General features: G+C 45.8%; 1 protein-coding gene across 1 annotated transcript in view; it reads left to right on the forward strand.

Moving 5' to 3' along the window:
• WDFY4 (WDFY family member 4) overlaps positions 1-14,454 on the forward strand; it is a 217,747-nt gene that overhangs the window by 25,955 nt on the left and 177,338 nt on the right. Inside the window, exons 5-10 of the mRNA XM_074999912.1 lie at positions 693-882; positions 2,072-2,261; positions 4,979-5,139; positions 7,658-8,110; positions 8,748-8,852; positions 12,079-12,269. Of these exons, the coding sequence (XP_074856013.1) occupies positions 693-882; positions 2,072-2,261; positions 4,979-5,139; positions 7,658-8,110; positions 8,748-8,852; positions 12,079-12,269 (1,290 nt within the window). The remainder of the gene's footprint in view (positions 1-692; positions 883-2,071; positions 2,262-4,978; positions 5,140-7,657; positions 8,111-8,747; positions 8,853-12,078; positions 12,270-14,454) is intronic.

A 14,454-nucleotide genomic window follows, 5' to 3' on the forward strand; every position in this document is an offset into this window, starting at 1 on the left:
TAGTTGGCCAAGCTAATGAAATAGGAGGATGGATCGGGACCAGACTCCTTTCAGCCCAGGCTGACATTCCAGTGGAAGTGACAGATGAACCTGAAATCTGCGGCAAAATAGCTCCCTTCTTATAGCAGTCTTCTTGCATGGGGGACCAGTGGACTTTGAAGCATCGTGCTATAAACAATCGCCTTTTGACAAGTGCTTGCTTATTTAAGTTGTTCTTCTTATCCCTTACCTATTGTCCTATCATTCTAGTTTCCATCACTGCTACCTTGTCCTGATAACTGCCTACTTCTTCCTCCAGAGTCCTCAATATGCCCCCTTCTCATGTTTTAATGAGGATATGCAACCATCCTGGTGCCTTCTTGTCTATCCTGGACCCTCCCTAGAACATCTGGTGATACATTTCTCATTCACACAACAGAGTGCTTTCGTTAACAGAGGCAGAACATCAAATCGCAGTTTAACAAACACTTATTATGCTTTTTCGCAGTATTCATATTAAGTTGGAGTTCAAATAATCATCAAAAAGGTCTGTTCTTGCCTTAACATCAGATACAGATACAAGCAATTTGCTTCATGCTAAACTCTTACAACAGTATCCTAAATGAGATAACTAAAATAGAATTTTATACTATACATATGTACTTCTTAGAATTCTACATTTAATTTGCACTGTGACCGATTTTCTTTTTCAGACTATGCTCAACCTGTACAGAGTGGAAGAAGGGTTAGAGGAACTTCTGGCAGCTGCTGAGCTCCAGTCTCTAATTATAGCAACAGCCTCCCTCTGGGACCAGTGCAGCCTTTCATGGAAAACACCCACAGGATGTGTGCTTCGGACGATTTCAAAGGCCCAGACCAAAACTGCCATCACGTACCTACAGGGTTTGTGTTTTCCTGAGCAACTGTGGAATGAATTCCTCCAAGAAAAATCTTCCTGGGGCAGGTTTTATTTCGACATTCCACCAGAGTCAGTCCCTTGCAAATGCATGATCTTCTAGATTGGAACTCAGTTTTGTGCTGGTAGGAAACTGGAAACTGAAGAATTTTATTTATGCAGAGAACAGAAAGTTACAGGGAGCAGCATGTCCCTGTCGTGTCCCCCCTCCAAAGTTATCAGATATTTCAGTCACATGTCCATGACCGCAGAGCCAATTTGGATCTCTGGGATTCCCCCAAATTCTATATTTTTAGCCTCTGATATGTTCCTAGACAGGTCACTGCACTTCTGTCAGCTGCAATCCCCCAGTGCACTGGGGACTCCTGATCGGTTGCCATTGTCAATTTAGCTTCTTACCAGAGGAAAAGTTGCATTAGAGAAGGTTTTTTTAATCTTTTTAAAAATCATGGGGGGGCGGGCGGGGAAGAAAGCAAATATTATCAGTGCCCACTGTGCAAAAGGAAAAAAATCAGGGTAATTTATAATCAACACCCTGCCACCAAGACCTCCTCTTAGGGTGTAAATGTGTTTTATATTTTATGCACCTTGCCCATACATGGTGTCATTCACAATCACACCATTTGTGAGATCAGACCCTTGTGCAATAAGAGGTAGTTCCGACAGCAGGAGATTTGTCTAGCAGTGGCAATGTTTGGAGACTTCGGAGCAGAACGTACCCTCCTTATTGTGCAGAAGTATTAATGTCTGAGTTCCGCACGGAATATGTGATCATCTTAAAACAAGCTATTCTAATTATCCATCATCCATTTGCCATGCATCAAGAAGGCTGGGCACCTGGTATGTAGATTCCCTTTTGGCCATGATTAAAACTTGCAGATTTACAAGCATGAAGCTGCTTGCATTTTTGTGGGTCAAACAGACATTTAATGGGAGTCAAGGAACAAAAGGTTTTTATTTTTTTAATTTTACTCTAGTCTCTAAAGCCAGCAGGGCATTCCTGTCTTCCACTCCCTCGTTTCACCCCAAATCTCTTCTCCAGCCAGAAGAGGAATTGGCTGGCCACTGTTTCAGTGGGAAATGTAATTCCAAGCATGTTATGCTTTGGCCATGATTTTGCAGTTGTTTGTAACACCAGGCTCTCGATACTAAATGTGTGCTGTAATTTATTCACAGCTACAGACTGCATTAAGATAGCCGTTCAGAATCTATTCAAGCTGGCTGACACCTTGCCGGCTTCTGACATATGTGAGCCTGTGAGCATCATCCTGTGTTTTGTGAAGGATTCTTATCTGATCTCCTCAGCTTTGCTTTCGGAATTTGAGAATAATGATGGATACCAGCTCCTGGTGAAAATTTTACTCATGTGAGTATGAATTTCTCATTGGGTTTCTAGGAGATAACAAACCACAAGATAAAGCACATATAACTTTCAGAGGCAGTGATGGCTTGTTTTTAACATTTAAATTGCATTTTAGAAAGTTCCAGGTAACACAGTGGGCGGGTGACCCACTGAGCAGCTGGCAACAAAGGGTTCCATTTAATAAACCACTAACCATACTGCACTGCAGTTAAAGAGCAAAAGCACAGCGTAACTTCTCCTATTGCAACCACAAGGGGAAGTGCCAATTGAAGAAGTTTAGTCTGGAGGTAGGTTGGGAAATTACCTGAACTGAGAGACATATCAGGTTTTACAGATCTCAGGCAGTCTTGTGGCACCTTTAGAGACTAACATTTATTAAGTCCTGAACTTTTGTGGATAAAATCCACTGCTTTAGATGAAGGAAGCATCTAAGGAAGAAGAAACAAATCCAGGATTTATATAGCAGGGAGAAGTTGAAGGGAGTTACCTGTCACTAATAGGACCAGTTAATGAAGCAAATTAAGTAGGCAATGTCTCATTCCTGCAAATGAAGATATGGATCTTACCTGCAAAATCTAATTACCTAATAGATAAAGTTGTTAGTCTTTGAGGTGCCACAGGACTGCTTGTCTTTTTTTGTGAAGCTACAGATTAACAGGGCTACCCCTCTGAGAATATTCTTGTAAATATCAAAGGTGGGAAAATTGCCCTTGTAATGCTTAAGATAGTTAAGATTTCTACGTTGGCCAAGGTTAAAGGCATCAAATTCATAAATGAATTCCAATTCAGATATCTCCCTCTGTAATCTTGTGGTGAAATTCTTTTGTAGAAGAATGGGTACTTTTGATTCCATAATTGAATGTCCTGGGAGGGTAAAGTGTTCCCCTCCAGGTTTGTGTATATTTCCATTCCTGATGTCGGATTTATATCCCTCCATTCTTTGGCACGAAGACTGGTTTGTCCAATGTACATGGCAGAGGGAGGTGGGGGTAGGGGGCTTACCTGGCTCAATGTGTTCCCCCTGTCACACCCAGGCACCACCCCCTGCTGCTATGGGAGCAGTGGGGAAATGCCTCTGACAGAAAACATCGCTGTGCTACTGTTCTCCTGGGGAGGAGCGGAGGGGTGCTGAACCTGTCAGGGTCTGGATCACTGATTTTCCTGAATTAGGGACCCCTGGAGTATGGAGGTTATAGTGTAGCTGTTTTGGACAGGCAAGGGAAAAACACTACCCATCCAAGTTCACTAGTATAGGGCAAACATTTTAAAATTATAAAGTAAAAGTTACATATTTCCTTACAGCACAGAACACACACATTACAAATAAGATTGATACATGCAGCCACTTATGAATGTTCTATAGCACCTAAATACTAGATACAGTCTTATAAAAATGAATACCTATTTTGAACAACACTAAGATATAAATGAACTGGTCTAGTTTCCAGCTATGCCTACAGTTACACTAGAGCGCTCTGTCCACAGAAGTCGCTGTCAGAAGAGAATTTTCCCTGCAAAACTTCTGCTGACAGAGTGCAGCCATACGCAAAAAAAAGCAAATTGGGAGAGTGCTCCACTCTGTCTGGATGCTCTCTTGACAAAAAAGGCACCCTTAAGCACAGCCAACAGGGCTGCACAGTTGTTTTGTCAACAGAAATCTGTTAATGAAGGTGTTATGCCCCAACGTTTTGAGGCAGAATGCTGCTGGTGAAAGTATGGCGTCTTGTCGGCGCACGGTCGACAAAACCCATTTTGTGTATAAACTCGTGGCGTGTTTTGTCCACAAAACCACCCCTGTTTTGTCAAGAACTCTCCAGTGTAACCCCAGCCTATGAGTTTGTCCCTTCTTTGCTAATGTCTGCAGCCTTCGAAAGAGCTGCCAGTGTCACAACCAGACACCTGTCTTACAGGGAATGCTGAGGCAGAAACAATGGTCTTTTAATTCCCACTGACAGCTTGCTCTGCCTGTGCACTCAGTATAGGTGAGGCAAGATTGCACCTCTTTCTCTGTTTGGTCTCAGCTACTGCAAATCTGGGGGATGTCTGGAACCAACCTATGGCTTACCAGACTTCAATGCACTATTCATGTGTTGAATACCATATGGGTAGTATACACCTCAGATTAAACAATGTCTTCCCCTTCCACTGGGACCATCGGTCTGAAAATCTCTGGCAGTTTACAAAGCTCAAGAATTATGTTCACGTATACATGTTATTTTGCTAATTGTGCTTTTTATTTATTAAACTACAGTGCTAGAATTTTGGCTTGCTCCCTACAGCTTCTCAAAATGTTCTGAATTTTTATTTTCTTATCAGTCTTTTTAATTTTGACCAAAAAAATCAGGATTCTTTTTTGTTTTGTTTTGCTATTTTCCCCTTGCCCCCTTTTTCAAACTTTGCTGTGGATTGCACTTCTAGTGGCATGTATAGTGGGACATTTCTCTTTTGCAATCATTTATTGAGTCAGCCCTTTAAGTAGATGGTTTGGTTTGTGATCCAGCTGGGGAGTTAATCAGCCCGTCAGACTGGCTGGAGATCAGCTCAGTTCAGTTGTCCAAACCATGCAACAGAAAGCAAAACAGCAGGTGGCTGTGGGGAGGGGAGTAAGGAGACAGGTAAGAAATTGTTACCTCAGTAGCTGGTGCCCCTTTACAGCATGTGTTCATGAAAGGACCAGTTATTGTAAGCATGTGACTACACTCCTCGGTCTTCATTTTTAGGTGGGAGGGGTCTCCCCACAGCGAAGGAGACTGCCATCTCGAAGAGGTGCTGGACATACTGATTTACCTCTCCGTCTGCGGGAAAACTGAACTGAAAGTTTCTGGCAACATTACGCACCCGCAGCTGCCGCATTTTGATTTTGAGCAGATACAATCCTCTGGTACTGTGTAGACTCATACATCTCTTAGAGGGGGCGTGGCACAGGAAAAGCAATTGTTCTGCACAGCATGTGTCGGACAGAGACACGATCGTGTGTCTGCTGAAAGTGGAGAATTTAAATTTGCAAATCAGGCCAGGGCAGAGGTGAAAGTAAGCTGGTGAGCCCCAGTGTAGCACACCAGTAAACGCGTGGCTGGCTGGGGACAGGGCTTTGGATGTTGTTGGCCATCAAGCATGGGTAGGTTCCCCTTGCAGTGGCTAGCAGTGGTAGGCCCACCTCTCCCATTGTGGCTCCCTTCTTCGCAGCTGGAGGCCAAACCAGTCCCCACCCACATGGTTCTTAATGCCACTGCCAGACAGCTGTGGGTGTGGAGGTAAGACCTCAGCCCTGATGGGCCCAAGCCAGCATCCAAGGCTGCTGGGTGGCCACAGTGCACCCAGGCTGCAGGCTCGAAGTTCAGGTGGCCAGGCAGCATGGCCGCCCATCCCAGTCATGCTCCCAGTCCCCACCCCCACCCCACCGCTTGCTCTGAGCCCTGCCCCTGCCCCAATCCTTAGACCCTCACGTGCCCTCATCCTGCATCCCTACTCCCTGCCCTGAGCCCCACACCTGCCAACCCCCTCCCTGACTCTCACACCCCCCATACCCTGCTCTGAGCTCCCTCCCCAGACCTATGGATGCTGCCTTGGGCCCCCAACACTCCAATCCACACAAATTTCTTACAAGTACTGTCCTATTGCAATACCCCGCTCCCAACCTCTGGCCCTGATGTCCCCTCCTCGTCCTGGAGGGGTTGTGTTATGACAGTACTGGTGAGAAATTAAGTGACTTTCACCCTGACCAGAGCATGAATGGCAGCTCAGGGCTGGTTTAATAGCAGCCAGCCTTCAAAAACTAGAAGTGAGAACAGTGTGAAGTGGGAGGCAGTGTGGCTTGCGCAGGCCTGTATGATGCTCCCAGGCTGGGTAGATGTTTGTGCAGCTGGGGCGGAAGCAGTGACACGGTATCCTCACTTTTATTTTTAGCACGCTGACTAGAGTACTGGTAGCATGGCTACATCTCCCCAAACTGCTGTGCTTACCACCAGCTGCACTAGAAAGGTGTCCTGAGCTCCGTGCCACCGGTGACACAGTCAGTGCAGCTAGCTGGCAGGTGGGCAGCCTCTCAGCTCAGTGTTCAAAGTCACATATAGTCTTTCCTTAAAAAAATCACAAACTGCGTTGAGCAAAAACTTTCCTCATTTTACAATGAGAGAGGTTAAAAGAAAAAAAAGCACCACAAATTATTTTATCAGCATAGTCATAGCGGGAGTAATTCAAAAATAATCACTTTTTGGAAACTTTCATATTTCTGAGGCTTAATTTTACTGCCGGCAGGCATCCCAGTGGGGACTTAGCAGCTGTGTAGGGTTTGCTGGGTGTGGGGGCTTAGAAGGTACACGAAAAGAATGGATGAAAACGTAGCTATTTGAAATTTTTTTCCTATAAAATGTTGTCCTTGTAAGAAACGGCAGCTTTGCAATGAGAATTTTCCATTCAAAAAATTTCTACCATCTCTAAAAGCTGTTTTTCACCTGTTCTGATTAGCCTTGTGGTGTCACCTATGGACCAGCCGTGATAACACGGACACAAAGGCTCTGGTCTGAGGAGCTTACAGGCTGTATAGATGAGATTGGCCAGCATGTAGGAAGGGGCAGAACCACTTTTCCCTCTATTTTTTCCATCCATGTGCTGAATAGATGTGGTTATGTGTACTGAGTCTTGTGCACCACCAATAGCAACACAGGCTGCCCTCTGTGGGTAGCTTTGGGCACTCTGCTCATCGGCTGGGTGGTGCTTGAATCTCTCTTGGGCAGCCACCCAAGCATCAGCTTGGAGGGAACTCTGGGTAGAACCTCCGGAGGGATGAGTGGGAGGGTTTTTGTTTAAATTTTGCAGGGTGGGGTTTGGCAGGGAGGGACTAGCTAAGCAGAGAGACAGAGGAGGGAAGGGAGTGGGACAGGGCAAGAGAGAGGAGCAAGGAGGAAGCTATGGAAGGCAGGAGGAAGACCAAGGTGTAGAGACTGAGGGGTAGAAGCCTGAAGGGGCCAGAAGCAAATTTCAAGTCAGTGCAGGGCAGAGAATGTCTTCAGTCAGACCTGGGGGAAACACTCTGGTGGTGTCTTCAGAGCCTTCCAGCAGTACCCACTGAGGCTGCTCTTGGTCCTGCTCCTGCCAGCTATGGGTTCTCTGACTCCTGGGACAAGCACCTTTCTGAAAATGTTTCCGCCATCTGGCTTGGGGCTTTGGAACACTGCATAAAGTTACCAGGTTACCCCTGCCAAGTTCTGGGGCCTGACGACAATAGGAAGAAGGATGGTCCCGTTTTTTTCCCTACTCCCTGTGCTCTGATCCTTGCTGAGCCTGGATCACTATCTAATTTGTGCTCTTTGATATGCCTTAATATTGCAGATTGGGTGTCTGTGTTAGGCCTGACTTCAGTACTGTTAAAATGATCTGGCCTGATTTCTGTTTCTCAGGAACTACAGTGAAAAACCTCCAGGCTTTTCAGGTGTTGCAGTCTGTCTTCCAGAAGGCCAGCGACCTGGACCTCTGCAGGAGAATCTTATTGACTATAAAAACCCTGTGGGCCTGGGACACAATGAACTTCTTCCTCCTGGAATGGACACTACAGCCCATCTCCAAGTTCACTGATATCATCCCCCTCAAGCCGCACCTGGTTCAGATACAGTTCTTCCAGCTGGTGGAGTCAGTGGTATTAGAACTGTCCTACATCCCCCATGAAATCCTGAAGAAGGTTGAGGGCTTGGTAAAGGAGAACCAGGTGCCATTGTGCACCTTAGCTGCTCTTCGGTGCCTTCACAGCATTACCAAGAAGGACTTGCTCTTCACTGACATATTCAGAGACTCGGGGCTCTTGGGTCAGCTGCTGGCTCATCTGAGGAAGCAAGCCAAGATCCTGAGGAAGACAGGTACGGCTTTTTCACGGCCAGTGAATGGTCAGCAGGCAGAGTGGTAGGAAAGAGCTCTGGGCTGAGCACAGAGCACACGTTTGGCCTCTTTTAAATATCACCTTTAATTCTGGCAATTTGGTTTACAATCACTTCTATAGTACTGATACATTTTTATCCTGAAGTAACTGACGTGCTCTGTGCCTTAATGAGGTATATTATCTGGGGATGGAAGGAGATTCCTATTATTCTGCCAGATGAAAAGACAATGTGGACCTATCTATTATAAGTCCCTTTACCAAACTGTCCGAACACCTCACTGTACTTCAGGGTGGTAAGACAGAGCTCTTATTCCCATTATACAGATTGAGAACTGAGGCATAGAGAGAAAGTGACTTTGCTAAGGCCACTTAGGAAGTCTGTAACAAAGCAGGGAATTGACCCCAGGTCTTTTGAGACCCAGGGTTAGCAGCCTTAACTATTGGACGATCCTTCCTTTCTCTCCATAGTTTATCATGTGCTGTAGCTTTCAAATTGTAGACGGGGACAGCATTTGAAGGTGTCCCATTTTCAGAAAACTTGTGAGGAATTCTAATTACGAGTAACCAGGTACCTTGTGGGATATTTTGGGGGAACTCTCTTTGTTTTATACATGCAGCGGGGACCCAAGCACCTTGTCCAGAGCAAGGCACTGAGAAGGAGCTAACCTGTGTGATGCTGAAGATAGTTGCTGCTCTGGTACTGGGATCTGTCAGGAATGCTGGTAAGAGGAGGTGATCTTTCAACTGCCACAGCATCACCTCTATGATACTTAGCATTAGGTGGCTTGGGTACAGCAGAATAAGCACCCAACTCCCTTCTTATGTGCGTACGCTTTATTTGGAAATCAAGTTGTGTAACTAGGAATGTACCATGCTGCAGCAGGCCATTGATCCACCAAATTTGGCTCCTGGCCTCCAATAGTGACCACTACCTGCTGCTTAGGAATATAAGGACAGCCACAGTGGATAAGACCATCTAGCTCAGTGTCCTGTCTTCAACAGTGGCCACTGCCAGATGCTTCAGAGGAAATTAGCAGAACAGAGCTGTTCTAGAGTGACCCATTCACTGCTCTCTGGTCCTGGCATCTGGCAGTCAGAGGTTTAGGGATACCCCAGGCACAGGGTAGCATCCTTGATAGCCACTGCTAGACCTAATCTCTGGGAGCCAAACTAATTCATTTCAAATCCTATTGTATTTTTGGCCTTCTCAATAGCCACTGGCAACATGGCCCCTAGGCTGACTTTGATGTTGTGTGAAAAAATACAGGTTGAACCTGTCTAGTCCGGCAGTCTTTCTTCCGGCAACATCTGTAATCTGACCTGATTTTAGTGAGCTGGATAACGCTTATCACGGGTGTGGCCAAGTTTCCTGCAGTCCCGCCAAGTTTGTTTCCAGCCACCAGTCCTGCCTTTCAGTGTTCTAACAGATTGATGAAGCATTGATTTCTTTTTACAAAAGTTGTATTGAACCTTCACCAACAAACTGTGTTCAACTATGCATCAGGTAGTTCTGTCCTTTACTGTAATTTCACCCAGTTTGCCTGGTACTAAATTAGGCATCCTGGCCTGTACTTGTCAGAATTGCCTCTGAAGCATTTTTAAAAACATTCACATCACAATAGCTATCCTCCAGTCGTCTGGTGCAGTGCTGATTTAAGTACGATACAGTCATACTCCAGTATGTGCGATTTTGATTTGCCCTTAACTTGCTTTAAGGTGAGTTAAGTGAAAATCCAAAGTGCTCCAGACCCCAAGCTGGGGGAAGCAGGGGAGAAGCCCCACTGCAGCGGCTGTCTGCCCACTGGGGTCTCCCAGCTGGGGGGAGCCTGGCTGGCAGACAGCTACTGTGGCAGGGCTTCTTCCATGCCTCCCCCAGCTGGAGAGAAGCTGTGCTGCCCACCAGGCTCCCCCAGCTGGGGGAAACTAGTGGGCAGAGAGCTGCTGTGGTGTGGTTTCTCCCAGCTGGGAGAAACCACACCACTGCATCTTTCTGCCCTCCCAGCTCCCCCACCTGGGGAAGTTGGGTGGGGGGGGGCAGACAGCTGCAGTGGTGCGACTTCTACCTGGCTTCCCCCAACTGGGGGAACTGGGGAGAAGACGTGCTTGGCTCCTGCCAGTGGCAGGGAGCTGGGAACCAGGCTACTGCTTGGTTTACAACTCCCCCCACAGCTTGTGAGACTCAGGAAACTGAATAGCACAGGGCTGGTCAGTTTCCCAGGTCATGCTAGTGGTAGAAGCCCTGCTGGTGGAAGCTGTGCTGGTGGAGGCCAGGAAACGGACCCTGCCCTGGTGGGCTGGTCAGTTTCCTGGCTCCTGCAAGCCCAGAGGATCTGGGAACCAGGCTGCCGCCTGCTTCCTGTCTCCTGTGAGTTGTGCGAAATCTGCGTTATGCAGGGGTTGCGAGGAACATAAACCCGGCGTAACGTGGGGGTACACTGTATTATAGACTGAAGTTACTAGTTCTGTAATGTTGTATCTGAGCAGCTTCAGAACTCTTGGGAGATTCCTCTCTGTTCCTAGGGACTTATTACTCTTTAGATTATCACTTTGTTCCAAAACCTCCTCTAATGACACCTCAGTCTGGGACAGTTCCTCAGATTTGTTCCCTAAAGGCAACGGCTGAAGCATGGGAATCTCCCTCACGCCCTTTGCAGTGAAGGCAGATGCAAACAAATCATTTAGCTTCTCCACAATGGCCTTATCTTATCTTCCCAATGCCTTATCCATCTTGATCATCCAGTGCCCCAAGAACTATTTGACAGGCTTTCTGCCACTGACACACTTACATTTTGCTTTGGTGGGGTTCAAGTCTTTCGCTAGCTGTGTTTCGAATTTTTTTTTGGCCTGCTTGATTAAACTTTCTCACTTGACTTCCCAGAGTTTATGCTACTTTCTCTTCCTCAGTAAGACTTGACTTCCTATTTTGAAAGGAAGCCTTTTTGCTTCTAACCACCTCCTTTTATTTTGTGGCTTAACCTCACTGGCATTTTTTGGTTCTCTTACTATTTGTTTAAATTTGGGTGTACATTTAATTTGAACCTCCGTGCAGTTTTTAAAAAGTTTCCATGCAGCTTTCCAGCTTTTCATTCTTGTGACTCTTCCTTTTCATTTTCCTTTCACTAACTTCCTCATTGTTGTGTTGTTCCCTTTGTTGGGCTGTAACACGACAGGGATAGGCTTTGCTGGGATTTCGACCCCACAAGTCTGTTAAATATCATTGCATTATTACATGCTTCAGAGTAGCCATGTGAAAACTCCCATAATCCACTATGCTCAGAAGAATGCTTTCTCTTTCTTTTGAAATTTCATTTCCTTTTAAGTTTCTCTTAGTAGTTGAAACATGATTACACCAAGTTTAATTGCATTATGCTGATGCTTTCACGCCCTGGCAGAGATTTAGGCCCCATTGGGCTAGTTATTGTACAAAGATTGAGAAACAGGCCCGCCTGTTAGATCTTGGCCTAAATAGGCAGGACAGTTAATGGATGAGAGGAGAAAATGACTTGCCTAAGGTCACCCCACAGCCAGTGGCAGAGTCAGGAATAGCATCCAGGTCTCCTGAATCCCGGTCTAGTGCCCTATCCAGTAGATGTCAGGAAGGAAGCATTTTAAGGCAGACAGATCTTAACAATAATTCCTAATTTCTCTCTATTTACCTACCCCATAGGGACAGCCAAGGAGGATTATACAATGAACAATGACTTAGTTTTAGTCTGGGGAAAATAATATAGCAGTCCATTTTGCTGGATTTTCTTGCATGGTAACTGCTACCAGGTGTCTCCACATCCACTTATATACTAGAGTGGTCACGTACTGGCACTAGCAACTGACTTGTGCCCATGCTTTGGATATTTGCAATTTCCGTGTTCAAAACCATATTGTGATTGGATGTCAGTTGATGCTCCTATGAACCGTTTAGCTAACAAACGGCATCTGATTGGTTCCTAGTTGTTTTAAAAGATCATGGGATGGTACCGTACATTAAGATATTTCTGGATGATGAGTGCTACCGAAGTGACACCCTCTGCATCTTGGAGCAACTGTCAGTCATCAACGCTGAAGAGTACATGAGCATAATTATCGGGGCACTCTGCTCTTCCACTCAAGGGGAACTGCACCTGAAATTGGATTTGCTAAAGGTGATTAGCATTGCTTTCTGTTTGCTTTGTTATCTGCTCTGAATCTCCCTGACTTAGATGGCCTAGTTGCCAGCATCGGGTTCTTTCGGGAAGGTGAAGTCAAGTGCGGGGGCAGAGTTAAGGGTGTTTGGAAACCTTAATCTGGAGAATTAAAATAAAAAATTGAGAAAGAACAGTTAGTGAATTACAAATTACATACAGTTGAGTAAAACTACAATAGAAGAATCAAAGAAAGATGAATAGGGCAAAAGATGAGGCTAATAAAGTGGTCAAGGGAGCAGCAATGAGGAAGAGAAAGAAGCAGAGGAGGGCAAAGGTAGCAGCTCAGGTGAAACAAATGGCTTGATTTCAGTTTCATTTGCAGAGGTCTGACTCCACTGGCTTCAGAGGTTTCCTGTCTCACATATACAGGTTGAACCTTTCTAGTCCGGCACACTCTCTTTTGGTAACATCCATAATCTGGCATGTTTTTAGCTAACCAGATGACCACTTATCATGGGTGTGGCCAAGTTTCCTGCTGTCCCATAAAGTTTGTTTACAGCTACCAGTCCTGTCTCTCAGTGAGCTGTGCTGTTATTTAGCTGTAATTTACCCCTAAATTAAGCCCGATAAGCGGTAGACGCGTTGATAATGCTGCTGGACAATATTGACCTTCCTTGGTCTGCCAAATTCTCTTGCTTGGCACCAATCAGGTCCTGAGGATGCCAGACTAGAGAGGTTCAACCTATACAAGTGTAAATCAGAAAAGAATCCAGGAATGATAAAGGGGATGGAGAAGAATTTATTCATACTCTCTAATGCATTCATAGCGGGCCTGATTAAAATTCCATTAAAGTAAATGGAACAAATCCTTAAGATTTACAGTGGATTAGGCTCTTGGCTGGCAAACCAGAAAGCAGCAGCATTGTGAGCATTAAACTGGGATTCCATTCCACATCCATTAGCTGTCCTTTGTAGTCCCCTTTAACTATAACGTAACAGGTGTTTTATGTGTCACCATAACAAACTGACAAACCAGGGGACAAAGTCTGTTGCTCTGACCCCAAAAAAACCAAGCTTCTGCTGTAGTTTGTGGAAAAGTTAAGTGTTGCTCTTGAACCGATAGGAGAACAATTGCAGCTTTTCTGTCTAATTCTGACAAATGATAACCACGTTAAAACATAATGCAAGCAAATGAATTTGTTATGTGTGCCCTGTGGGACCATGATTGTATTATGCACAAATGCAGATTGATTTGCTAATATATATTTAGCTGTTAAACTGTGAGCCCAAATGTGATTAGCTCTCCCCTATTCCAGAGTGGCATGTGGACAATTATGAGGAATAACAAATAATGGAATGTGAAATAAATTCTGTTAGCTATAACTGAGTTAGGGGTTTCCAGCAGGCATCCAGTTGTACAGATTCAAGGCAGAGGCATACTAACTCATAGGTGATTAAATTGTAACTGAGTTAGAGCTGGAGGAAATGTGCTTACTGCTGACCTTTCCTGAAATGTGTCAAAGCCATCCTGATAGCTTCAACTCCGACTTATTAAATTTACTCCCTGTTCAGGAGTCTCTGCCTGGTTTGATACATTATCATGCAAAATTGAATGACAGTAATAAAGTCCCTCTTCCTACAGTTCTGGCAAGCCCTTTCTTCATAGTAGAGCTCCTGTTAGAGAGAGATATTGATGAGAGAAATACTCCTCTTCCATGGATTCGGCAGTAAGCTGCTCATTCAATTTGAGAGGCTTTGCTGCATGACTCTCAGTCAGCGTAAGGTTTAGCTTTCTGAGCAGAGCTGTCCCGTCCGTAGGACAAGGTGGGGCGGCCGTCCTAGGCCCCGTGGTTTTGGGGTCCCTGAGGCAGCCTCCCCAGTCATCCTATGGCTGGGAGGGAGAAAGGTGCCCTCCAGGTCTGGCCTCCATTTCCTGCCTCCCGCGGAGAAGCAGGGCTCAGCCCGTCAGGAGGGCACGGCAGGGCAGAGCAGGGCAGATTTGCGCTGCATGGGGAGTGCAGGGGAGGTGACCCTCTGTGTCTGCTGCCTCCACTTGCCACCACCGGTGCCTCACCCTGCCCCAGGGAATCCCCAGCCAGGTTGGTACAGGGGGAAGTTCTGGTGGACCCACAGTGGGGCACTGGAAACGGCTGCTCTGGCCTGTCCGCTTGGGACGGCCCTCCTCAGAAGAAGCATGATATGA

This window comes from Carettochelys insculpta, chromosome 7 (assembly GCF_033958435.1).
Source record: "Carettochelys insculpta isolate YL-2023 chromosome 7, ASM3395843v1, whole genome shotgun sequence".
Lineage (NCBI taxonomy): Eukaryota > Metazoa > Chordata > Testudines > Carettochelyidae > Carettochelys > Carettochelys insculpta.